Source organism: Saccopteryx leptura, chromosome 8, assembly GCF_036850995.1.
Source record: "Saccopteryx leptura isolate mSacLep1 chromosome 8, mSacLep1_pri_phased_curated, whole genome shotgun sequence".
Classification (NCBI taxonomy): Eukaryota; Metazoa; Chordata; class Mammalia; order Chiroptera; family Emballonuridae; genus Saccopteryx; species Saccopteryx leptura.
The window spans coordinates 21724141-21751736 of NC_089510.1; the positions used below are offsets into that span (position 1 = coordinate 21724141).

At 40.7% G+C, this 27596-nt stretch overlaps 1 protein-coding gene across 1 annotated transcript in view; it reads left to right on the forward strand.

Moving 5' to 3' along the window:
• Positions 1-6988: 6988 nt before the first annotated feature.
• CHMP2B (charged multivesicular body protein 2B) overlaps positions 6989-27596 on the forward strand; it is a 35286-nt gene continuing 14678 nt past the window's right edge. Inside the window, exons 1-2 of the mRNA XM_066347483.1 lie at positions 6989-7309; positions 25216-25307. Of these exons, the coding sequence (XP_066203580.1) occupies positions 7276-7309; positions 25216-25307 (126 nt within the window). The 5' untranslated portion in view covers positions 6989-7275. The remainder of the gene's footprint in view (positions 7310-25215; positions 25308-27596) is intronic.

Consider the following 27596-nt stretch of genomic DNA (forward strand, 5'->3'; position numbering starts at 1 on the left):
TCTAAATTGTAATTCTCAAAAATAAAGTAGAAAATAAAGAGTCAAGATAAGCAATTTTATATTAAATTGTGAAAATAATATGGTATTTTCCCAGAGTCTGAATAGTCTATACATTCATACATTATTTATCATTACTATCATGTCTAGCAGGTAAGTTCAGGTTTATGCACTTTGGAGATTTGTATATTTATTTTTTCATTAAAATATCAAAAATTATTTTCAAGATTGTTTAACATTTTCATCTCTTTTTAGGCATTTCTGAGCTTCTGAATCAATTTCTTGCACATAAGAGAAACAGGTTTAAGAGGTGACATTTTTAAAATGAGGATATATTTCTAAATAAAATACATTATTAGAATCCAACTATTGAAAAGATTTCCAAGCATCAACTTCATAGTCATAAAGTCAATTAATTATGCAATTTTGTTAGCAACCCCATGTTTTACAGGCATATAGTGTACCTTGCGATTTAATTCTTGATGTACCTCCAATAACTTCACATGACTTTTAACTTCTTTATAACAAAATTCATGTCTAGTTTATTTTTTGATCCCACAAAATTACTAACTAGCATCACACATTTCATATAGCAGGTGCTCTATAAGTATTTGTTACATGACTTCATAAAGCAATGAAGAGAAAGCCACTTCAATGTAGCTTGGAATGCATATCATTATAAAAGAGCCACCTTATTTGTATAGAATATGCAAGGCCATTGTTTTAGTAAATTATTCATACTTACTAATATACCAAAATCTAACATGCAGAGCCTATCTTGATTCGTATTCACTTGAAATAGAATGTAAGATAGCTATTAGGTTTATTTTATGGAGGAAACAAATCCATTACCCACATATTGAGGTTTATTTTTATTTTTTCTGTATGGTAGTAGTTCTACACTCTGAAGCCATTATTGGAATGAAAAGCAAATATATACATATGTTCTGTTGTGCCAGGGGGCACAAATTCTGTCTTGATTTACTCATGTGCAACTACTATTAACGCTGTGAGGAATTCAGGGCAAAGTTTAGTTTATTTTTCAAAACGGATCATATTGTTACATATTCCAAATAACACATGATCTCTTTTAGACTATAAAACCAATGGCGTGCAGCCACACACATTTAGGGTATTCATTTATTTTTTTCATTGACTAAATGTCTAACTAGTCTGACTCATGCTTCATGGTCTATATTTTTAAAAGCAAGATTTGACCAAGAGAGAAATGAGGTGAATTTCTGAAACTATTATAGCATGAATGCAGAAATTGTAGTAAAAAAACATCTAAATTTTAACACATGATGAACATGCTGAAACATGGGAAATGTTGCATACATGATTGGGCTTGAAATGTGCAAAAACGGTCCGTGTGCTTGAGACCATCTCATTTGAGTGTTGTCCTTTGGTCGGGTAGGATAGAGTGCTGCCTATGTGCTCTGAGATTTGGAGAAGCTGAGAGCGTGGAGAAGGGTAGATGTAGAGCACTCAGAAGAGTTGGGAGCCAGGCAGGAAAGGTACAACAGGAGATCTTCCTCTAGCTTACTGTTCCCTGCGGTCCAACCTTTATGCCTCTGTGAGTGAATTTTGGAAGTAGCAACCTTAGACATTCCATAGTCTTCACTGTCCTTGGTGATTCGTATGAATGAATTCATAGGTAGCTTCAAGTCCTCAAAAGCTCTGATAAGTTAATCAATGCAAAAATGAATGGAGGTCTCTAGTGATGCATGCATGAAATAGTCTATGTTTGGGTTAAAATTATTAATCAAGTTCAGGATAAGGAGGACTGAGGAGGAACTTATATATATATATATTTTTTTTTTAAAATGTGCTAAAAGTTTTACTTGACTAAAGTTTGAGGCGATACAAAGAATATGATTGTCAAAATGCTAGTGCAATCAAAGAGTGCTCTCAGAAACAGAATGTCTACAACAAGGGAGGGAATAGAGAGCATAATTTTATGACCAAATCTAAACAATTATATTCCACCTGAGACGTACATAATGAAGGGAAATAATTAGGTGAGCAACCTGGATGGTAAAAATTCGGACATTTAATGGATGAACAACAGAAGTTTAATCTGGAGAACAGATGTGTGTGTGTGTGTGAGAGAGAGAACGCGAGCACAGGTGTTGTGGTTCAGACAGAAGTATGGACAATATGTTGATCTTTTTTTGAGAAACCAAAAAGCATGATCTGAGTCTCATTTAACAAGATCTCTGTCCTCACCAGAGAGCAGTGAGGAAAGGCTGGAAGCAGGGAAATAAGGAAGGTGGTAATGATCCCAATGAAAGTTGAAGGTTACCTAAACCAGGATGATTCAAAGTGGTGAAATGCTTTGTCTTTTAGGCTTTATCGTATTTTCAAAGGTGAAGCCAACAAGATTTTATAGCATTAGCTCTAGGGTGTAAAATACCTCACTCACACCAAGGTATATGGCCTGAACAATATATTATTCATAATGAAATTCCAGTTTTTATTTTATTTTTATTTTTTTCAAATTCCAGTTTTTAAAGAAACCTTAGAAATCTTCCAATCAAGCCTTTCACTCTTTTTTTTAAACTTTTTTATTAAATTTATTGGAGTGAAATTGGTTAATAAAATTATATAGGTTTCAGGTGTCCAATTCTATAATACATCATCTGTACACTGTTTTCTGTGTGCATCACCCCAAGTCAAGTCTCCTTCCATAATCATTTATCTTCCTTTATCCTCTTTTACATTCCCCCATCCTCCTAACCTTTGAGTCTTCAAAGATATCCTTTCTACATCAACTGACTCTTGCTTGAACACTTTCTTGACAAGGAGCTATCACAGACAACACGCATCCCATTTAAGAACAGCTCTGGTTTTAGAAGACCTTGATCTTCTTGTTTCTTTTTACAACTATTATATTGATATTACTGTTTTTGATATACAATATTATATTAGTTTCAAGTATACAACAAAATGATCCAATATTTTTATACATTGTGAAATGATCACCACAATAAGTCTAATGAACATCCTTACAGGGTTAATACAATTATTATTGACTAGAGTCCCCATGCTGTACATTATATCCCTTTGACTTATTTTATTACTAAGCTCTTTTTTCTTATACTAAGCCAAAGCCTGAAACCCTTAGAATTTCTTGAGCCATAAGAGCTATAAAGGTGCCTTGAAATTTATGACAAACCCCTTTGACATAACATAAAGAAACTTGAGTCACCTTATATTAATGAGGTGACTTTTGGAAAGCACCTAAGGATGGGGCTGGTCACCAGAGGAACCAGCCACGTGATTGGAGGGTTGAAACTCTCATTTCTATCTCCCCATCCTCTGGAGAAGGGAGAGCTACTACAGTTTAGTTTAGTCACCACTGGCTAATGATGTAATCAATCATGCCAATGTCATGAAGTCTCCTTGAAAACCCAAAAGTACAGGGAGCTTCCAGGTTGGTGAACAAGAATGCTCCCATGTGCCAGGGTACTTCAGTCTCAAATTTCATGGGGAACAGAATCTCCTGCATTCAGGACCTTGCTTTATGTATCTCTTTTCCTGACTGTTGACATTTACCCTCTAATGTCTTTTGTAATAAATGAGTCATCTAGTGACTAAACAGGGTTTCCGAGTTCTGTGAACTGATCTAACAAATTAATGGAACCCAAGGAGGAGGTGGTAGAAACTTCTGATTTACACAGCTGGTCTGTCAGAGGTACAGGTAACAACCTGGACTTGCTGTTGGCATCTGAGTGGGGGGAGTCTTTTGGGACTTAACCTTTAACTTCTGATCTGTGATGGCTTAGTGGATAAAGCGTCAACCTGGAATGCTGAGGTTGCTGGTTTGAACCCCGGGTTTGCCGGGTCAAGGCAATATAGGAGTTAATGCTTCCTGCTCCCCTCCCTTCTCTTTCTCTCCCTCTTCTCTAAAATGAATAAAATCATTAAAAAAAACCCAGACAAATAAACAATCAAAAAATCTTTAACCTGTGGAATGTGATACCATCTCCAGGTACAAAGTGTCAGAATTGAGTTGAATAATACAACATCCCAGTTGTGTCTAAGATTAGTTGGTGTGGGGAAAAAACAACACATTGGAATTGGTGTCAGAATTGTAGCAAGTGATTGAGAAAAGTTAAAAAACCTGATAGGAAGGTGCAAAGGCAGTAGCCACGGCCACCATTACAGCCATCTGGCCCCTGCAGGTTCACATTTGATTTGGACAGACGGTAAAGAAACAATGGAGCCAAGAACTGGTAAGCCATTACCTTTAATCCTACCTTGCACCCGGCAGGCAAAAAATACACACACTGGAAAAACACTTCCCTTTCCATTCAGGGCTCCCAAAGCCACTGACTTATCTGAGTATTCCTAGAATCAAAGGATTCTACCTCACCAGCCTTATTCACCTCTGTCCCCCATCTCTTTCTCTGCACAAACTGGCTTCTTTTTCAGCACTCCACCATCTTGGCTGCTTCTCCTCTGCAATGTTAACAGCAGGAACCCAGAAAGAAAGCCCCTGGTCTATCTCATTTTATAGTTTAGAAATTAAAGCCTTTAAGCCAATATACAAATAAAGAGGTCTTTGACACAAAGTCACTTATCTGAGGCATAAATGGAATTCCTCATAAGAGTGTACCACCCCACATCATGCAACAGTCAAGGGTGTGGGGAAAAGCTTAGTGTTGAGAAGATCTTAGTATTAAAAGGGCGGGAAAGGCTTAGTCTTAAAACTAAGCCTTAGGCTATAATGACTTTGCTGGCTTACAACCTGTCTCCCACACTCAATGCAAACTATAAGTGAGCAAATGTATATATCATATTTACAAACTTATCTGACCGACAGAGGAGGTAAGAGAAAAGTGGGGAGACAAACTGTATTTGCTTTTCACTGGCATGTCCCCAGCACATAGCATGGTATGTGTCATTAGGTATGCAATATTTTTTATTGTCTAAGCAATTTGAAAGAAGAGTATTGGATCATAATAATGTGATCATAATATATTAATTCTTTCTTAATGAGATTTAAAAGGAGTAAGATGAAAATCTTATCTCTATCCATTATGCTTATATGTGTCTTGTTGATTCAGTGAGTTTGTGTGGATGATGGCAGTTTTAAACAAATGAAAAATACCATATTATTTGTAGTTTATGGCTTCTTGGTGTCCTAAATCTCAACTATAATTAAGTGTACATGCCCTTCAAATAAAAAGTGATATATATATATAATGAATAGGTACCACTGTAGTTTGGCCATCAACTAATCAGAATGAAGGCCAGTCTGGTGCATTACCAGCTAAATATTAGTAGCCTGTTTCAAACTATGGGAGAATCAAGCTATTAGAGTGCTGAATTTAAATACTACATATTTCTATTTGTCTTTATTGTAATGGACAAGCCCAGTCTTCAGCTCCTGCTGTGCACTTGGGAGGGTCTTCCATATGGTTGCTGCTAAGTATTTTGGCATTTTCCCAACTGTTACAATTGGGTCAGTGGGGGGGAATCTGTAGGAGTAATAAAACAAGGGTGTCTGCAGCAGGGAGGAGTAGCATTACTACACACATAACAGCTTATTGCTGCTCAAGCATTCAAGCACAACCCAATGCCATTCATTACAACAGGCAGCCAGGGCAAACCGCCTTTTGGCCAGTGTTTACTTCACGAAAAGACCAGGCCTTGTATGAAGAAGCTATGTCACCTCATTTACAGTTATTCCTGTTTCTTTACTTCTTCACCTTCTCGTAATATCTAGAATAACCCGAAGAACAATACAATTCCACCTTGCATTATACTGTATCATTCTGAGAAAGTTTTCATGAGCAAACTCTTAGCTAATTTTAGTAGCAACAGCAGAATTGCCAGTGGCCTCGAGGGCTGTCATATTTTAGGAGAGGGTGGAATTGGGAAGGAAAGTAGGAATACCGCAAATACTTAAGACATGATTCATAAAGCCAGAGGTGACTGACAACATTGACACTATTACTGGAGTGTCTTACTTATCAGAAAATACATCCATGAAAAAAAAAATGCCATTATTATTTTTATCCTGTGGAAGGCAGTGTTGCTCAAAGCACTAATAGATAGGGAGGGAAAAGTTCAAAGCAAATTTAAGATTAGTGAAATAATACATTAAACTGAAAATGTGCACACATACACACAATGAAGCAAAACAATGAAATTAAAGTCTTGATCCAAAGATTCTATTTTCCACAGTTATGTTTATACCCACAAGGATGCTTTAAATTATTCATTATGCTTTTCCTTTAATATAATATGGTGCTTTTTTACCTCACAGTAAAACCAATATACAGTTATGTAGCATTCTAATAGGTTCACAGTATAGCCATGAATTTTTCTTGAGCAATTACAAGAAATCAAGATTTTAAAAAAAAACAAAAACAATAATAGGGTTGGAGATATACAAATCTGTATGGATTTTTTTGTTCCTGTTTCCAGCAAAGAATATTAAAGTGTTGTATTAAGAAAGTTGCTCCCCACTTTCTTTCTCCTCCGCCACCCCCAAGCCTGGGCACCGATGCCCTGGGTGCTCAGAACCCCGGGCCCAGGCCGCACGTGAACGGTTCGGTCCCGCAGGGGCAGTGCGGTGGGCGACAGGGAGGTCGCTGAGCGAGTTGGGCGGAAAAGAGCGCGAGCTCCCGAGACAAACCACGGCGCGGACCTCGGCGTCACCACCGGCCCCGCACTTATGACAGGATTGACACGGACAGTGACAGGATGACTGCAAATCAGCTGGTTCCGGGCCACCCACACCTGTCCTAGGACGGTGGGGACCCCTACTCCAGCTTCCCCAGGGGCGAAGGGGAAAGGACTAAGCAAGGCTCATCAAGGTCAGCACTCAGCACGGAACCCACACGCTAGAGCGCCCCCAACACCGCCCGCACCCACTCGAACCACTGCCTGCCCAGGACTCTGCGGGATCGCGGCGCCCAGACCCCGAACGCGGAAAGGCCGGGCAGCCGCTGAGGTGAGGGCAGCGGCGACGGCTTCAGGAGCCTCAGTACGCAGGCGCAAGCTTGCAATGCGCAGGCGCCGCCTAGAAGTGACTTCTCCAAAAAGTGTCTTAGTTCTCAGTCACCTGAGCTCTGGGAGACTCGGCTGCGGTCGGCTCCACGGGTCCCGACCTCTGCGGGTCCTGGAAGGAGACCCTGCCCTGTTCTCTTGTGCTTCGGCTTCGCCACCCCGAACCCTCCAAGGGCCTGCCCTTTCCCTTCTGTCCTTTCCCTGTCGCCGAACCGGACCGGGCCGAGCCGGGCCGCCTGGGCGCGGTCCTTGACCATGGCGTCCCTCTTCAAGAAGAAAACCGTGGACGGTAAGTTCCAGGCGGGGCCGGAGGGGCCCAGCTCTGTGTTTCCCCGGACCTGGAATGTGTCGGGGGTCTCCGGCAGCAGTTCTGGCCGCTGGCCCTGGGGGCGGGGCTGGATCCGCGGCCCCACAGGTGACCGCCCTCGTGCGTCGCTTCTCCGCTGCCCCCTGTCCTGGGACTGACCCCCCACGGGGGCGGTCTAGCTGCTTCCCTCTGACAACGCGACCCCCAACCCCGCTTTTCCCTGGAGCTCAATCCCTGAGCGTTTCGTGGAGGCAAGATGCTCCCGGCCCTTGAGTGTCATTAGACTTGGAGATTTCAGGAATTTCTTGATACTTTCTTCTGCTTGGTTTGTTCCTTCAGTTTGTATGTGTCATACGTTTGGCGTGCAAACCGGAAACCTGTTCCTGCGGGGGGGGGGGGGGGGCAACCACGCTGCAGGAACCAGAATGAACTTGGGTCTGGTTGGTCTCGTTCTAAGAACACCCCAGCAGTAGAGATGCGAAACGATTCTTGACTGACTCCAATAGAAAAAGAAAAGAAACGCAAGGGAAGAGCCTGGATTTAGTTTCATAATGGATTTTTCTCCCTTGTGATTGATTATCTTTAGCTATCTAAAGTAGGAGGTGTGGTGTGTATGTATCACCAACGTAGAAGTTTACGTTTTGAGGTACTTAGGTCCTTTCATTGTTTCAGGCGTTTAGCTCAATGTCATCTGAAGTGGGGGAAAAGTAATGTATAGGAACATGCAAATTGCTGTTTATAAGCAATGCTTGTAACGTATGTCCATATAACACTGATTAGTCCTGATAGTCTGGATCTTTTCATTGACTGCTTCCAGGAATCAGATTCATTAAAGTTACTTAAAAATAGTGTTTCCTATTGAATACTGAGTCTAGGTCGCTGCTGGTTCAACCAAAGAATCACTTCTTTGTAAGGATCTAACTCTGCCACAGAAGGAGCGGTGTTAGCTAGACAGTGATTGGTACAAACAGGGTGCTCAGTTCAGACCTGGGGAACTCCTTCCTTCTTTGTAGTCACTATTGCAATGCCAGCAAAATTATTTGGGGAGGATAATAAAGACATCATTTTCCTCCGCCACTCTACCCTTCATTTCAGCACAATGTCATCTTACCCCTTATAATGATACATTTTTGCTTACCCTGAGTGGGTGAAAAGATTTTTTAAAAATTTATTGACTTTTACTAATTGAGACTTTTTATTAACCATTTACAATACCAGAAAAACTACCAAGTTACTGTAGGATGTGTTACAATGATGTCAAGTGGGTTTTATGTGTGTTATTCCTAAGAATACTGTTTATTTCATCTTTAACGTGGCAGTTTATTTTTTTCAGTGTTGCAGTACTAATACTGTGATTTTCAGTTATTATATAGTACTCCAGAGAGGGGGAAAAAAGGCTTATTTCTTCGTTACAGTTTTGTACAGTGAGAATTTACTGAACAGAGGGAAAGAGTTGCATCTTTTTTACTGTGATATTACAAATTAAATTAAAAAAAATAATATTAAAAACAAATATTCTAGCTCTTATTGCTTAATATCTGTCAAATATTTTTAAAGACATATATCTCAGTTCTCTATTCTCATATCTGTGCTTCCTGGTTCTCTTGCCAGTCTAGTGACTGTTATGCTTTAAGTATAGAGCTCAATAAAGACAATGAGGATGTTCAGTGAGGGTGTTTAATTGTATACTCATTTGCAGTTGGGTTAATTCATTCAAGAAGTAATGTTTTTGCTAAGTAGATTTATTTGTGGGGGGAAAAAGTCTTAAAGACTTTCTGAATATAAATTTGACCATGTACTTCTACTATAGCTGTCAAACTGCATACTTGATAGTTTCTTAAATTATGTCAATTCAAGTCACTTAATGACATCTGCATGATAGAACTGTACTTTTATTATTTTGATATGGAGCTTTAGTGATGTTTTTACTTCTTGTTTTATTAAAAAGAAGTTGTGTTTAAAAGGTGACAGCATTCTTGGCAGTAATGAGGCTATATATTATGAAATTTAATGTATTTTTATGCATTTCTCCAGGTCTTTGGACATGTTGAGTATTGATCATAATATCTTTTACTATATGCTGTTCTTTTTTTTTTTTTAATCTTTTTCAGTAGTAATGAAATTCTGATATATAAGGGAAGTATGTAACTGTTTATAGATCTGGAGAATAATTGAATCTTTTTGTCTCTTTGGATTGGCTGGAGAGTTGCATACTATATCATTAAAGACTACTGCACATGTAAATTAAAAGGAAGACAACATTATAGCACTTATTACTATTCAGAGTTATGTTTAATTCATTTTTGACACAGCAATGAACAAGTCTGCACTGTGTACTTTGTTACAGAAATTAATGAAAACTGTACCTTAATGCCATAGAAGAGAAAGATTCTTTTGAATTTGAAATTACAATTGAGTCTTTGTTTTTTCTTTCACTGATTTATAAGATATATACATATATATATATTAAGGTAAAGTGTTTACAGTGTTTTTTTCTTTCTTTTTCTTTCCCTTACGTGGATGAATGGTGACCTATTTATTGGAACTAATTATGAACCTGTAGATTAGGATGCCATGAGGACTTGTCATAAATGCACAACTGACTACACCTCTTAAAAATGAAGTTCTTTATGTGCTATGTAATTTTTGTCTCTTATCCTAAATAATGATAAATTTGATGTCCCATTCTAAGCCAGCACCAAGTTACCATTTGCTATGCAGTAGCTCATTATAATTCTCACGAAACCTATAAGTACTATTATCCTCACTTCATAGAAGAGAAGTGGAGGCAGAGGACTAAGGAACTGGCCCAAGATCACACAACTACTAAGTGGCAGAGCCAGGGCCTAGTCTCTTTGAATACTGTCTTTGTTATATATATTTTTATTAGATAATCCTATGGCACAGTTTAGTTTTGCTGTTCTTGCTAAGTACTTGGAATTCTCAACTTTTCGTAGGTACCATGAAGTGTCCGTTACCTTTTGTCTGTGAACCAGACTCTTCTCTCCGAATTAGTGGGAGAGCTTTTATATCTAATGGTGGTAGAAATGGAAACAGCAATCCTTTTCCCAGTATTTCTTAGACAATATTGTTCATCCTTTTTGTTCTTCATCTAAACCTCTTGCAGGAATAGTGATGTCTCTTAGCTCCACCACTTTCTTTCTCAGACACCCCATTCTACAGCAGTTTGCTTTATAGCTCATGTAATGAGATTCTGCTGAGATTGTCAATGACTTCTAGATTGCCCAGTCCAATGGCCATTTGTTGATGATCATCTCTGGGCCTGTTTTACATTTGATTCTTTTTTTTTTTTTTTTTTTTTTTGGATTTTTCTGAAGTTGGAAACGGGGAGGCAGTCAGACAAACTCCTGCGTGCGCCCGACCAGGATCCACGCGGCATGCCCACCAGGGGGCTATGCTCTGCCCACCTGGCCGTTGCTCTGTTGCATCCAGAGCCATTTTTTAGCGCCTGAGGCAGAGGCTATAGAGCCATCCTCAGCACCAGGGCCAACTTTGCTCCAATGGAGCCTTGGCTGCAGGAGGGGAAGAGAGAGACAGAGAAGAAGGAGAGGGAGAGGGGTGGAGAAGCAGATGGGCGCTTCTCCTGTGTGCCCTGGTCAGGAATCAAACCCGGGATTCCTGCATGCCAGGCTGACGCTCTACCACTGAGCCAACCAGCCAGGGCTTACATTGGATTCTGATAATAATTTCTTCCTTAAAACTCTTTTGGCTTCCGTGACATCATTTTCCTCATATTCCTCAGACAATTCTTCTTTCAGGTGTTTCTTTTCTCTTTTCCTTATTCCCTCTCTTCTTCCCTCCCCTCTAACACTCCTCCCTTCTTCTCCTCTTCTCTTCTCTCTTCCTCTCCTCCCTTTCTCTCTTTTATCTTTAACCTACTTCTTTTTTTTTATTTATTTATTTTTTTAAAAATTTTTTTTATTTTTTTTATTTTTTATTTACAGGGACAGAGAGTCAGAGAGAGGGACAGATAGGGACAGACAGACAGGAACGGAGAGAGATGAGAAGCATCAATCATCAGCTTTTCATTGCGACACCTTAGTTGTTCATTGATTGCTTTCTCATATGTGCCTTGACCGTGGGCCTTCAGCAGACCGAGTAACCCCTTGCTGGAGCCAGCAACCTTGGGTCCAAGCTGGTGAGCCTTGCTCAAGCCAGATGAGCCCGCGCTCAAGCTGGTGACCTCGGGGTCTCGAACCTGGGTCCTTCTGCATCCCAGTCCAACGCTCTATCCACTGCGCCACCTCCTGGTCAGGCTTTAACCTACTTCTTAAATGTTAGTGTTCTCATTGGTTACAGCTTGGGCTAATTTTGCATTATCTACATGATCTTTATTCAGAGTCTTAATATTTTAATTGTAACCTAAATCTTGATAGATCTCAAATTTATATCTCTAAGTATATTTTTCTGAGAGTCAGATCCATTCATCCAATACTTTGCTGAGTATTCCTACCGAAAGGACATCAAATTAAGGAGACCCCAAACAGAACTCATCACCGTCTTTTTCAAATTGGTTCATTTCCTGGGTTCTCCTCCAGTGTTGGGGAGTTCTTGATTTGGCCCTCTCTGTTCAATTAATGATCAAGTACTGATCCTTTTGCTTCTCAACTATTTGACACATATGATCTTCCTCTGTATGCCTTCAAATCTTTCCCATCCTTCAGCTCCCATTTATCTTGCCCTTTACTGCATCACCTTTTTGCTTTGCTGTATCTTCCCAGCCCCTGAATTACTCATCTACAAAGTTACTTGTGTGATTCACATAGAGTAGTCCCTCACCATATCGTGGTTCACTTTTCGCGGTCACACTGTATCGTGGATTTTTAAATTGTACGTATCTAATTTTGTATCACGGATTTTTCGCTATATCACGGGATTTTACGTAGGTTCAAGAGTGTAGAAAGTGTTTAAGAGCATAGGAAGTGATTATAAGAGTGTGGGAAAGGTTAATAACAGTGTGGGGAAGGTTTATAAGAGTGTGGGGAGGGTTTATAAAGCCTTAACATATATATAAATAATAAAATAAATGCAAGGTCGCTACTTCATGGATTTTCACCTGTTGTAGGGGGTTCTGGAACCTAATCCCTGGGATAGATGAGGGACCACTGTACATGAAAGCCAGATCTTTCTATGCTGCAGCTCAATGTAAACCCTTTTATTGACTCTCTGGTACCAACAGGATCAAGTGGGTGCTTTTGATAAGGTGTATATGGCCTTCTTTGATCTGGCTCTTGTCTTTCTTTCTGGCCGTATCTCTGGACATTTTACTGTCCAGCAGCACTGTTCTCATACTCATCTACATATACCATACTTTTTCTCTCTCACACATATTTTGATGCCTTTATGGAAAAAAATTTATCTTTCTCTTCCTCCAGTTAATATGGACTATCTCGGTTTTTTTTTCCTTCTCTAGGAATTTTTTTCTGATGCCTCCTCAATTTTATGTTAAATCCCTCTCTCTGTGTGGGGTTTTTCTTTCTTTTTTTTTTTAGCATCTTTTTTCTGACTTGCATTGAACAGAACCAAGGATATTCTTGTGTTTTTCCAAAATTGTATTTTGTTTATTCTAAGTTTTCCTTTGTAGCAGTTTTAATTTAGAGGCTAATTTCCAAAATAATTATATTTACTAACCCAAAGTAGTGTTTCCAGTCTCCAGAGCTTACTATAGCTCACATCCATATTATCGCCACATACCTTGAACTATAGTGTAGGTTCAGAGATAGTCTGAGGGATACTGCTAACAAACAGGAACCGTGTCCTCGTGTTTCCACCTGGGGCGTTAGAATCCAGGTGTGCTCCTTGTCCAGAGTACAGCACCTGTGGAAGTTTGACTAAGCTGGGCTAAATCTCCTATCAGGAGTTCAGTTGTGAGGTCGTGTTTCCCACAGCTCAAGAGGGAATAAAATCTACCAGGTATATAAACTGAATTCCCTCCAGAAACATCTCTACTTTCTTCCCAATGAAATACAGCATTCCCAGGGTACTGTCTAGAGTGCCCAGGTCTCTCCTAGGATCACGGGTGTTCCCTTAGTCCAGGGGTCTCAAACTCAACTCAGCATGTGGGCCGCAGAGCAAGATCACAGCCGTTCGGCGGGCTGCACTAGATCCACAAAAGGCAACTGTTACGCAACACTTTTCTCACTGCAGTTGAAAACAAAAAAAAATCAGTACAAAATTGTTCGGCGGGCCGCGAGTTTGAGACCCCTGCCTTAGTGCTTATTATTCTGAATATTTAATACTCAGGTTTCACTTCCTGCTTGGCTCCTACATGCTTGGTACATTATTGTTATTATTGTTATTATCATTATTACATGTGGGAGTCAAAAGCACATTATAGGCCTGACCTGTGGTGGTGCAGTGGATAAAGCGTTGACCTGGAAATGCTGAGGTTGCTGGTTCGAAACCCTGGGCTTGCCTGGTCAAGGCATATATGGGAGCTGATGCTTCCAGCTCCTCCCCCCCTTCTCTCTCTCTGTCTCGCCTCTCTCTCTCCCCCTCTGTCTCTCCCTCTCCTCTCTAAAATGAATAATAATAATAATAAAAAAAAAGCACATTACAGTCTTCTTAGCATTTTTTATTGTGAGCAAATACTTCATACTTCAGAATGGATATTTCTAGGAAAATGCCTTCCCCCTATATTTCTCTTTTCCCATCATGATACCAAAGACTGACAATCCTTTCCTGCTCCTGTTGCCTATCTTCAGGTCCAGGTGTCTGTGAGACTTTCGTCCAGAGGTTCTTTCCCTCATTCTCGTAATTACTTATTTAAGCTGAAAACTGGCCTTGGACAGTTTCCTGAACGTAAGCTGTTCCTGATGATAGTGCCAGAGCCTGTATCTTTGAGAACCAAATGTGACCCAAAGATCTGCTGATAGGTGGCCACCTCAGTACTTTCCTTAAGCTCTTCAAAAAACTGATATTTTAATAATTATACTGCATTCATTGAAATGAATGCATCCGGGCTTGAGTGACCTTTGAAAGTTTACTGGTAGGAAAACACATTCCTTTGTACTTCTCTCTATGCTGTCCTAGGCAGCGATCCTCTTGTTTTCTCTTTAGTATTTTGCATCTTCTTTCCAACCCAGTCCTGCTGAGCTTTTCAGCTTCAGCCTAGTTTAAGTGGCTCCCTGCGTCCCTGGACCATAGGCAGAGCAGCGCTGTTGGCGTGATCCTCCACTGTCCCTTTTGTTTCCTGTAGTTGTTTTCTGTATTTGTTTTTATTTATTTTTTACTGTGTATCAAAACTGGTTGATGAGCTAATAACCATTCCTCCCTGATTTCTGATTATCATTTTCAAAGCCTGAGAAACAAATTTACATTGCGTATCAAATCCTGATTCCTCCTCATGCATTCTCTTCATTTTCCTTCTGCTTTTGAGTAACTGGTGGCTGAGAACACGCTCCAGGTGTTAGACCAGTGGAGTCAGAACAGACTTTGGATCGGCAGTCTCAGTACTTGAGTTCTGGCTAAGAATTCACCAGCCAAAACTCAAACTATAAGAGGAAATTATTCAGAAGGCCACAGAAGTAGAAGTGAGCTGTAGAAGAAATAGAGCCCTGTCTGGTAGTCTCAGTGGTAGAGCATTGGCCCAGCGTGTGGATGTCCCAGGTTTCATTCCCGGCCAGGGCACACAGGAGAAGCGCCCATCTGCTTCTCCACCCCTCCCCCCCACCCCTTAGCTATGGGTTATTTGGTTCTAGCGCACCCTCCCGGCACTGAAGATGGCTCTGTAAAGCCAGTAGCCATGGTTACCATCACAGCCACCTGGCCTGTGCAAGTTCGCATTAGATTCGGACATATGGTAATGAAAAAACGGATCCAAGAACTGGTGGACCATTAGCTTTAATCTTAGCTTGCACCCGGCGGGCAAGTAAAAACACACTGAGCACCAAAACCCACTCATTCAGTGCTCACAAAGCTACTGACTTATCCGAGTTTCCTAGAATCAAAGGTTTCTAGCTCATTGGCCTTATTCACCTCTGTTCCCCATCTCCTTCTCTCTGCACAAACTCTGCACAAACTGCCTTCTCCTTCAGCACTCCACCGTCTTGGCTGCTTCTCCTCTCCTCCATGTGGCCATTATCTGCTCTCCTCCTAAAATGTAATTCCTCTTCCCCAGAACAACATGATCTCTCTTTTTAAAACCTTTTGGTGCAAAAGCCCTCCCCCAACACACATTAATATAGTCACGCCCACCCCAAGCAAGAAGGGCAGCTAATATTATCACCTGGGCGATGGGCTTCCACGTGGGCAGCACCATCTTTAACAAAGTGAGCATAATATACAGTGTGTGTAAAGTCATGGTGCACTTTTGACCGGTCATAGGAAAGCAACAAAAGACGATAGAAATGTGAAATCTGCACCAAATAAAAGGAAAACTCTCCCAGTTTCATACCTATTCAGTGCAGTTTGATGTGGGCTCATGCACAGATTTTTTAGGGCTCCTTAGGTAGCTCTCCCGTATAGCCTCTAAAGACTCGTCACTGACTGATGGCCTACCAGAACGGGGTTTCTCCTCCAAACTGCCGGTTTCCTTCAACTGCTTATCCCACCAAGTAATGTTATTCCTATGTGGTGGCACTTCGTTATAAATGTGCCAATATTCACGTTGCACTTTGGTCACGGATTTGAATTTAGCAAGCCACAGAACACACTGAACTTTCCTCTGTACCATCCACATCTCGACTGGCATGGCCGTGGGCTGCTCTGCTGTATACATTGTATACGTCATCATCTGCACATGCGCACATGCTGCCACATCATCTTACAGAAACTGGGAGGGTTTTCCTTTTATTTGGTGCAGATTTCACATTTCTATAGTCTTTTGTTGCTTTCCTGTGACCAGTCAAAAGTGCACCATGACTTTACGGACACACTGTGTTTTATCTGCTCAACAACCCACCCCTATGCTCACTTTACTACCCTCAATCTACAGCACTGGCATCCCTGTGCAAGGAAATTAGGCACATTACACAAATTACAAGAACATGACAAATCATACAATTTCAACAATTACAAAGGTACATTTCACCAGTCTCTGAGCACTTTGCCAAATGTGCAAAATGTCCTCGGACTGCTCTAGCCATGGGAAAAGCTTCCTGGGGCAGGGGATGGGCCTACAGCAAAGCCGCCCCCCACTCCCATCAGGGTATTTCACATTGTCCAAAATCTGTAAGTCCATCCAACAAAGGAGCCAATGTCCACTCCTGATGTAGTCCAGGAAGCAGTCCACACACATGGGGCCTCAGCCACCCCCCTCATCCCTGCTGTCTTGGCAGGTCTTACACTGTCCCAAAGAAGCACGTGGCAATGGCAGTCAGCATTTCCATGTCTGCTCCGGAGAGCATAATGACATCCACCCCTATGTCCCCAAATCGCAGACCTACCAGGGCCGTAGTAGGTGTTCCTTATGCTGCTGGGCTCTCACCTTCTGGAGACTGCGGATTGCAACTCCAGACTGATTCTCCTCATCCCCTGAAGAGGAATTGAAAATATCAGCTCCTGCTGCCAGCCTTGCAGCCCCAGGCCCGGCCTCAGCCCTGGCCTCCTGCCGCTGCTGGCTCTCCACAACGTCCAGGGCAGTCATTGAACTCATGAACCTGTGATTCCTCCTCCAGCGACTGTTCCATTTCCAAGCGAATCTCACGAACCTGGTCGGCCTCCTCCTCCAGCGCTTCCTCCAGCTCCAGGGTCAGCATCTGTTTCTCCCACGTTTGCTCCAGCTCCTTCCGCTGCTCGGTTTGCAGGTCCCGGGCAGCCTCTTCCCCAGAGCTCCCAGTTTCCTCACGCATGGCTGTAAAAGTCAGGCAGCCTACAATCCCCAAAAGTACAGCAATGGGGAACCATAACAGCAGTCAGTCCTCTACTTCACCACTGAAAGGTGGTGGTGGCTCCATACTCATCTGTATCAAATCCTAAGCCACAGACTAAGCCAAATGTAAAGCCAGTAGCCACAGCCACCATCACAGCTGCCTGGCCCGTGCAGGTTCGGATTAGATTCGGACAGACGGTAATGAAACAAGGGAGCCAAGAACTGGTGGGCTATTACCTTTAATCCTAGCTTGCACCTGGAGGGCAAGTAAAAATACACACTCGGGCCCTGGCCAGTTGGCTCAGTGGTAGAGCGTCGGCCTGGCGTGCAGAAGTCCCGGGTTCGATTCCCGGCCAGGGCACACAGGAGAAGCACCCATCTGCTTCTCCACCCCTCCCCCTCTCCTTCTCTGTCTCTCTCTTCCCCTCCCGCAGCCGAGGCTCCATTGGAGCAAAGATGGCCCGGGCGCTGGGGATGGCTCCTTGGCCTCTGCCCCAGGTGCTAGAGTGGCTCTGGTCGCAACACAGCGACGCCCCAGAGGGGCAGAGCATCGCCCCCTGGTGGGCAGAGCATTGCCCCCTGGTGGGCGTGCTGGGTGGATCCCCGGAAAAATACAAAAAAAACAACAAAAAAACACACACACTGGGCTTCAAAACCTACTCATTCAATGCTCACAAAGCTACTGATTTATCTGAGTTTCCTAGAATCAAAGGTTTCTAGCTCACCAGCCTTATTCACCTCTGTTCCCCATCTCCTTCTCTCTGCACAAACTCATTCACAAAGGCTTCTCCTTCAGCACTCCACCATCTTGACTACTTCTCCTCTTCTCCACTTGATCTTTCTTTATCTGCTTTCCTCCCTGCTCTCCTCCTGGAAGGTAATCCCTCTTTCCTGAAACAACGTGATCTCTCCTTTTAAAACCTTTTGGCACAAAAGCCCTCCCCCAACACATATTAACATAATCACGCCCATGCCAAGCAAGAAGGGCAACTAATATTATCACCTGGGCGACGGACTTCCACGTGGGCAGTGCCATCTTTAACAAAGTGAGCATAATATATTTTATCTGCCCAACAGGCTCTATGGAGCTTCCACCTCAGGTACTAAAAATAGCTTGGTTGCAAGCATGGTGCCAAATGGGCAGAGCCTCGCCTCAGATGGGGGTTGCTGGGTGGATTCAGGTCAGGGCGCATGCAGGAGTCTGTCTCTCTGTCTCCCCTCCTCTCACTTGGAAAAAGAATTAAAATGTAAAAATTAAAAAATTAAATAAAGAAAGAAATGGGCTCAGGGAACAAGTTACAGAAGCCACAGAAGCACCTTCGGTGCTTTGAAGAATAAAGGCTCAAAGCAACTTGTCTGGGAGGAAGATGAAGGGACCAGAAAGGTGCTGGTGTGAGTGTGAAAGGGAGGGGGAGGGGCGGGAGGAGCGGGGTCCTCTGTCCTAGGGGCTTTTAAGGGTGGAGATTTTAGGATAGATCTCAGGGAAAACCTTAATAGTATATTCATCAGCTTTCTAGTGTGTTCTTTCAGAGTAGTGGTCTCCACTGATGGCTTGGACCCAGGCAGGGGGTCATTAGTCAGTGCAGCTAGTCCTGAGGTCAGCCATGGCTGGCTTGTCGGGTTTTGCTGCTTCTCTGGCCTGGAGCAGAAGCTGAGGACTAGCCTTTATCACTAAGGGACTGGTGGTGTAAAAGCCTGCCTGGGAATGGGAGTCTTATGAGGCCAGTCTTTAGCCCCTTGTTCCTCCTCCAAGGGTCTACCACTGACTGCTGACATGCCAGGGGATGAAGACTTACTGTGCCCTGTGGTGGTGGGGGAGGTCCTTGTTTTCCTATTGACTTCTGTACCTGCCCTAGTGTCTGCTCTGATCATGTCTGTCTAACCTACCTCATAAGTATGGTTTCTGGAGCCAACATTTTCTAAGTGCGACCTTGAATGTTTCTTTCTTACCCCTTACTTACCCTTTGAGCTCATAGCATTTTTGCAGTTTCTTTTTCCCTCATCAATCCCACAAAGCCAGGACCCCTTTCCACTTTATTGTTCCTTCGTGAGCTCCGCCATGTCTCCTTGTGCTGATCACATTCCTGACCCTTCTTTTCATAGTCAGACCAGGGCTTATCTGATTGCCAACCAGGGTTTATCTGATCGCCGTTATCCTGCTGTGCCAGTGCTCAATACCCGCTGTATTCAGTGAGACCAGATGAAACTGAGCTTGTAGAGGAAATCTAAGTGGGGGAGGGGGGTCCCCTCTCCTCTGGAGATCTAGATCCCAGAAAGCAGTGAACGGAGATAGTAAAACAAGAGATGGTGGCATTTTGTGCTTCTATCTCAATGCACGTGGTTTGATTCAAGATAATTGACAGGAATAAAGTTTCATAAATCAAAATGAGTTTTTCTTAAATACATTGAAAGGCAGAAAATAGCTTAGATTAAAAAGTCCACCGTGACCTTACAGTAAAGCACAAAACCCAGTGTGTGGTCGGTGCACGCTGTCTGTTAGACCAGCTGCAGGGTAGAGCTGCGGGTTGTGTCTTTGGGACAATAATCCTGACGTGCCCTGCAAGGCACAGACAAGTCCCCTTCTCTCCAAGGATAGGCACTTGAAACATTACTTCTCACCTGTTAATGAATATCCGTATTTACAGTTGATAATTATTTTTTCTTTAATCAGAGGTGCAAATTTTATGTAAATGAGCAGGGTCTAGAAGGTAGCTAGCTATACTTCAATTCAAGGCTTGGACTCAGACCTCGCTAGAGAATTGGAGTGAGCTAGGCTGGACCACATGGGAGGCCCCTGTAGATTTGTTTTTAACTTTTAGCTTTTTTTTCTTTTCCTGTAAGCAGATAGACTTTATTGACTTAGAGCCAAAGAAGGCAGAACTACCTATATCTTCTTAAGGGCGAAATATAAGTCTGTGATCTTATTACTCTAGTGCATGCATCAAGATGTCACACAAGTGCCATCTTGTTCAGTACTATGAGGCCTAAAGACTTGAGATAGATTTTTAATGCTACGAGGGGCCTCCATGGCCTTCTCTAAGCTTTGTGCTGGGTGTGGGTAGGGAGGTTGGAGGGGACAGCCCCCAGACCCTTTTTACCTCACCAAATGGTGACAGAGAGCACATCACAGGTGTCCTTCTGACATGTTCACTTTCTATTACGGCCTATTGAGAAGTGCTTCACAACAACCCACAGGTAGATGGAGTGTTGGAGTATAGGAATTAAGGGCATGCTCTTTGACCTGGAGGAGGAAACCCAGGATGGACAGGAGCCAAGCTCTCCATCGCTCCAGGTGTCAGGAATACTCTGCACATGTTTCTGTCATTGTGTGGACTCACAGTGAAGAGAGGAGAAGCAGAAAATTATAAGGGAAACAGCAAATTATTTCAATGCTCTTCTTTTCCATTGTAGAACAATACCTATATAGTATCGTTCAGATTTTACTATGGTTAGTACAAACCATCTTTTTTGATAGGCAATAGATTTTATTATACATTTTTAAGGAATGTGATATGCCTATAAAGTAAATTCTTTTACATTTCAGTATATATGTTTGTACCCTTAGATCACTGTTAATTAATATATTGGGGTAGTAGTTGGCATGAAGTATATTATACAAAGAGAATAATAAATACAGTATACAAACAGAATAATAAATAAAATACAGGCTTTCCTTGCTCTTAAAGAGCTTGTAATTTGGTGGGAAAATGAGACTTACTACAAAATAAACATAACAGAAAATAAACTTGGCGTTAAAAACTGTGAAAATGCCTCAGAATCTTTCTCATATTATTCCTTCTGAATTATCTATAAGACAAAATCTTAAATGTGGGTTTAGCTAGAAATTATTTTTTAAAAATTAAAGAGTAATTTGTTATATAAGATAAACTTATCTCATATGAAAAATATTTACTGCCTTTTCCTACTTAGCATAATGGTTTAAAGTATTATGACTGTGTTCAGTATATAACATTATATGCTCTCAGTTTATAGCTTAGAACTGTTTAAATATTAATAGGTCTATTAACAATAGGCTGTGGAATTTGCAGTAGTTAATTTTCTTTATTTTTCCTTCTCTAATATACAGTGACAGTTATGGCACACATAGTTACATAAAATTAAGAAAGGGGAACTCAAACTATTTGATTAAATTATTGTTTATTAAAATTTCATGTCATAATACTTGTGTTTCAACAAAGATGGCTGTATCTATTCTTCGCTCTGATTCTTTGACACAAATGGGTGTCTCCAACAATTCACTTCAGTCCTGACATTGTCTAGAGTTAGCACGCACCCCACAGGTTAAGGGTTCAGTCCCACAAGACTGTCCTCACTTAAGATGGCAACACCAGTACCAGCTTGCCGCCGTTACGTCTGACCAAGTGGTTGTAAATTCAAGTGTCACCACAACTCCCTCCTCAGATCTGATCATTCGTTAGGAAAACTCAGAACTCGGGAAAGTGCGTTGGTTTATTATGAGGATAAAACTCAGGAACAAGCGCCCAAGTGGAAGCAGGGTGAGAGGGGCACAGAGCCTCGCTGCCCTCTCTGGGCATGCCGCCCTCACAGCACAGTTTGTTCACCAGCCCAGACGTTCTACCAGCCTTTTTGTTCAGGAGTTTATAACCCAGTCTTCTTCTTCCCTCTCCTGAGGGGAGGGCTGAAAGCATTTGGTCTTCTGGTAGTCAGCGCTTCCTGGCACTATGTAGGGGTCTCCTTTCCTGAGTCCAAAAATGTTCCTATCACTCAGGAAATTCCAAGGGTTTTAGGATCTCTGTACCAGGAACTCAGGACAGAAATCAAATATATGTATTTTTATTTTGCCACCCTAGTAAAGAAAAGTGTATATTGATAGATCTGAGCAATCAGGTCGCTTTGCACCCACATCAACGATTTAACTTATTAATATGGTGGCTTCTTTTACAGCTTAGTTCTCTGGTGACTTTAGAAGATCATCTTATAGTTTTTAGTACATAAAGGGGTTATACTTCAAAAGTTCACTTGTGATTTCACACTTTTAAATGTAGGGCATACATTCCATGGATCAGACAGACCCCTTGTACAAAATCCAACACCCTTTTCTGCATTGCGCAGATTGTCTCACCAAATACCAATTTCCTCCTCTGAAATAAGGGTGATAATAGTATACCTAGTTTTGGGGGCTGTTGTGAAGCACTTAATATAGTGCCTGCTCCTCAGTATAGTTAGTTATTTTTATTTGGAGAAAAGTTACAGTGTACACAGAACTGCATAAATCATAAGTTGTGATGCTCCATAGTTAAAAAGGATAATGTTGCTGATTTTGTTATTTTCGTTACGGTGAAATTCATATAACATTAACCATTTAAAAGAGAACAGGTCAGTGGCATTTAGTACACTCATAGTGGTAGATAACCATTACCTTTAATTCCAAAACATTCTCATTACCTTAGAGTAAAACACTGTACCCCTCAAACAGTGACTCTCCTCCCCATCCCCCTTTTCCCCCCATTTCCCCCTCTCTCCTACACCTTGCAACTACTAATCCACTTGTCTGTCTTTATTTTTTTCTTTTTCTCTTTTTTTATGTGGCGGAAACAGAGAGAGTCAGAGAGAGGGACAGATAGGGACAGATAGTAAGGGAGAAAGATGAGAAACATCAACTCTTTCGTTGCGGTTCCTTAGTTGTTCATTGATTGATTTCTCATATGTGCCTTTACTGGGGGTGTGGGGCTACAGCAGACCGAGTACCCCTTGCTCGAGCCAGCGAGCTTGGGCTCAAACTAGTGAGTCTTGCTCAAACCAGATGAGCCTGCGCCCACGCTAGCGACCTTGGGGTCTTGAACCTGGGTCCTCCACATCCCAGTTCGATGCTCTATCCATTGCTCCACCACCTGGTCAGTCTGTTTGTCTGTCTTTATGGATTTATCTATTCTGGATATTTCATATGGGTATAATCATAAGAATGTAACCACTTGTACTGGCTTCTTCAACGTAGCATAACATTTTTGAGATTTATCTATGTTGCAGTAGTATCAGTACTTTATTTCTTTTTATAACTGAATAATATTTCATTATGTGTATATACCACAATTTGTTTATTAATTTGTCTGTTCACGGACATTTAGGTTGTTTTCCACTTTTGGTCATTACGAATTAGTGTTACTATGAACATTTGTGGAATTGTAGGGTCATTTGGTAATTCTATGTTTAACTTTTAGAGGAACCATAAACTGTTATCCACAGGAGCTGAAATAATTTATATTTGTATAAGCAATGTACAGAGGTACTTATACATTTTATTTATATATATTATATATATACATATATATAATATAAATATATATGCATGCACGTCATCAACACTTGTTATTTTCTTTTTTTATTGTAGCCATTCTGATTAATGCAAACCAGTACCTTATTTTCCTAATGATTAATGATACTGAGCATCTTTTTTATGGGTTTTTTTGACCATTTGTATATTTTCAGAGATATGCCCTTTCAAATCCTTTACCCAGTTTTAATAGTATTGGTTGTCTTTTGTTTTTGAATTTAAGAATTTTTTTGCATATTCTGGATAATAGACTCTTACTATATATATATATATATATATATATATATATATAATATGCATATTGTCTTTTCTCTTGATAATGTCTTTTGATGCACAGTTTTTAATTTTTATAAATTCCCATTTATCTGTTTTTTTTCGTTTTGTTGCTTGTGCTTTTAGTGGTGTATTTAAGAACCAAATTCCACATCATGCAGATTTACTTCTGTGTATTCTTCTAAGAGTTTATGATTTTAGCTCTTATATTTGGGCCGTTAATTTTTTTTTTTTTAATTTATTTTGGAGAGTAAGGACGGGAAACAGAAACATCAGTTTGTTGTTCCACGTGTATGCATTCCTTGGTTGACTCCTGTGTGTGCCCTGACTGGGGATAAAACCCACAACCGTGGCTTATCAGGGCAACGCTCTAACCAACTGAGCTACCTGGCAGGGTTCATTAATCTTGTTTAAAGTAATTTTTGTATATGACGTGTGTCAGGGATTCACTTTTACTCTTTTTTATCCAGTTGTGTCAGCACCATTTGATGACAAGACTCTTCTTTCTGGTTTTTTGTTTGTTTTGTTTTTTAAGCTGTCTCTTTAAAAGGCACTCTAATGAAGTGATTAAGATCTCTGATTCTGGGGACAGAACACTGAGGTTCAAATCTGTCACTACTGCTTACTTCCTCGCGGCCTTGGGCAAGTTATTTAAACTTTGTAATACTCAATCTCGTTATATGTAAATAGAAAAATCATAGCGTTATCATGGACATTATATTGTATAATATATGTAAACCACTTAAAAGAATCCCTTGAAGAAATCACTGTTTAGTAACAGCTAACCCTAATTATTGTCCATCAGGCCTAAACTAATACTTTAAATCTTCAAAGGGTAAGACTTGCGGATCCAAATGAATTGAGATAAACTAGACATTGAGTGGACACTTACAGTATTTTGGGGCATTGTGTATGTTATTCACTTCTTAACAGCAATCCCTATTTTATAAGAAACCTGAGATTTAGAGTGTTAACTAATTTTTCCAACGTAAAATGATCAAGTAGCAGATATGGGATTCATTGGAGGGTCTTCTGCTTCCCTCTTTCATGATCACTTTGTGTAGAAAAACAAATTAATAAAAGCATGACTGTTTCTTTCTGGAATTTCATAAAATACTGGAGTAAGGAAAAATGGAAAGGATGTATGTGTGTCTATGACATATATATCTGCCACATAAAGCATTGCGTGCTGATCTGTTCTCTAAAGGAGTATTTTATTGTGATTTATTTGTACTTTTGGTTATATACCTCAGAGTTGCAGTTCTCACTTTTATAATTCTTTATATATTGATATTTATAATTCAAGTTTGAATATTTGACTGATTTTTTAATATATTAAATCGAAAGAAAAAATTTAACATCTATAAATCAATGTTTATTTTTTTTACTGAGGTTTCCTAGTCCAGTATTTTGAATATTAGAGAAAATGTTGCAACCCATACATTTAGGTTTCTTTTGTGGTTCTCTCAGATGTAATAAAGGAACAGAATCGAGAGTTACGAGGTACACAGAGGGCTATAAGCAGAGATCGAGCAGCTTTAGAGAAACAAGAAAAACAGCTGGTAAGTAGAACATTACATTTCAGTTTAACTTTCAAACAAATTTGGAAATTAGTGTTGGAGTAATTAGCCAACCAGGATAAAGACCCCTGGCAGGTGGTGAGTGATTTGCTTTACTAAGAAATGGCATTCAGCGCCTTTCTGCTTACCTTTGTTTATTGTGTCATTCTGCTGACTCTTACCAGGATTCTGTGTATTCTGCTGATTATAAAGTCAAATTATTCTTCCATTTATAAAAGTCATGAATGCCTACAAAGAAATGTGCTCAAAACAGAGCCAGATTCTTCTCAGTTAGTAACAAAGATAATGTAGTCTTCAAAAACACGAAGGTTACCTTGTTAACTTGTAGGGGTCTTACTTGATATTTTAACTATCATTGTGTCTATGATAATGAATGTATTTTGAAAAATAGATTAATTATCGTTAAATATTTGTTATGTTTTTAAGTATCTGTTGCTTAAAATATTTTAATAATCATATGGTTGAGGTGTAATTGCCAAGCTTACATGTTTAAAGGGTACACTTTGATACATTTTGACACATGTATTAAATAGTGAAACCATACTGCAGTCAAGGTAAGGAACATATCTTTCATTCCTAAGAGTGTTCCTTTATTCCCTCTGTAACCCTTCCTACCCATCCCTCCCTGTCTACCTCCTCCTCCATCGGCCAGGCACTGATCTGTCACTGCAGATTAGTTTACATCTCCTAGAATTTTATATAAATGGAATCATATCATTAATATGAACTCTTTTGTTCTTATAGCTTCTTTCACTGTTTTGAGATTAACAAATATTGCATGTATCAGGATTAGTTTCTGTTGTATGAATGTTCCACAGTTTGTTTATCCATTTACCCCAATGGACATTTGGGTTATTTCCAAATTTTGGCTGTTTTGAATAATGTTGCTATAAACATTCAATTGAAGTCTTTGTGTGAACATATGTTTTCATTGCTATTGAGTATATTTCTAGGAGTGGGATTGCTGGGTCATAGATTAAATGTATATTTAACTCTAGAAGAATGCTCAACAGTTTTGTGAAATGGCTGTAATGTTTTCTGTTCCCACCAGCTATTTATGCAAGTAAATTTGTTTCATATCTTGGTCAGAGTTGAAGTTAAGTCTTTTTTTTGTGTGTGTGTGTTCTAGTGATTTGTAGCCGATTGTCAATCCTAATCGCTAATGACGTTGAGCATCTTTTCATGTGCCTGTTTGCATTTTACATATCTTCTTTGCCAAAGGGTCTACTGAAATATTTTAACCCATTTTTTAAGTTGTTTTCTGATTGTTTAGTTGTAAAAATTCTTTATATATTCCGAATTCATATACTTTATTTATTTATTTTTCTTTCTGAAATTGGAAATGGGGAGGCAGTCAGACAGACTCTCGCATGGGCCCGAACCGGGATCCACCCAGCATGCCCACCAGGGGGCCATGCTCTGCCCATCTTGGGGCATCGCTCTGCCACAATCAGAGCCACTCTAGCGCCTGAGGCAGAGGCCATGGAGCCATCCTCAGTGCCCGGGCAATCGCTGTTCCAATGGAGCCTTGGCTGCGGGAGGGGAAGAGAGAGACAGAGAGAAAGGAGAGAGGGAGGGGTGGAGAAGCAGATGGGCGCTTCTCCTGTGTGCCCTGGCTGGGAATCGAACCCGGGACTCCTGCACGCCAGGCCGACGCTCTACCACTGAGCCAACCGGCCAGGGCCCATATACTTTATTAAGTATATGTTTTGCAAATTTCTCCCCAGTGTTTGGCCTTGTCTTATATTATCCTAATTGTGTCTTCTGAGGAACAGAGGTTTTTATTTATGTCAAGTAAAATGTATTCTTCTTCTGTGATTAGTATTTTTAGTGTCATATTTAAGAAATATTTGCCTAACCCAAAGTTGCTAATACTTTCTCTTCTGTTTTCCTCTGGAAATAGTATAGCTTTAGTTCTTATATTTAGAAGTGTGAACTATATTGACTTAAATCACACTGCTGTCAAGTGAAGGGAGAGGAACACTTTTGCATTTGGAAATTCAGTTGTTGCTACATCTTTCCCTGTTCAAATACATTGGTCCTCTTTGTAGAAAAACATTTGTCCAAATACATGTTGGCCTTATTCTTGGCTTGGGGCTCTATGCTATTCCATTGATCTATATGACTATTTTTAAGCCAGTTCCACACTTTTTAATACTATTGTTTTATAGAATAAAGCTTCAACTTTCTACTTCTGTTTTCAAAATTGTTCTGTCTATTTTAGGTGCTTTGCATTCCCAAATGAACTTTCAAATTGTTCATTTCTACAGA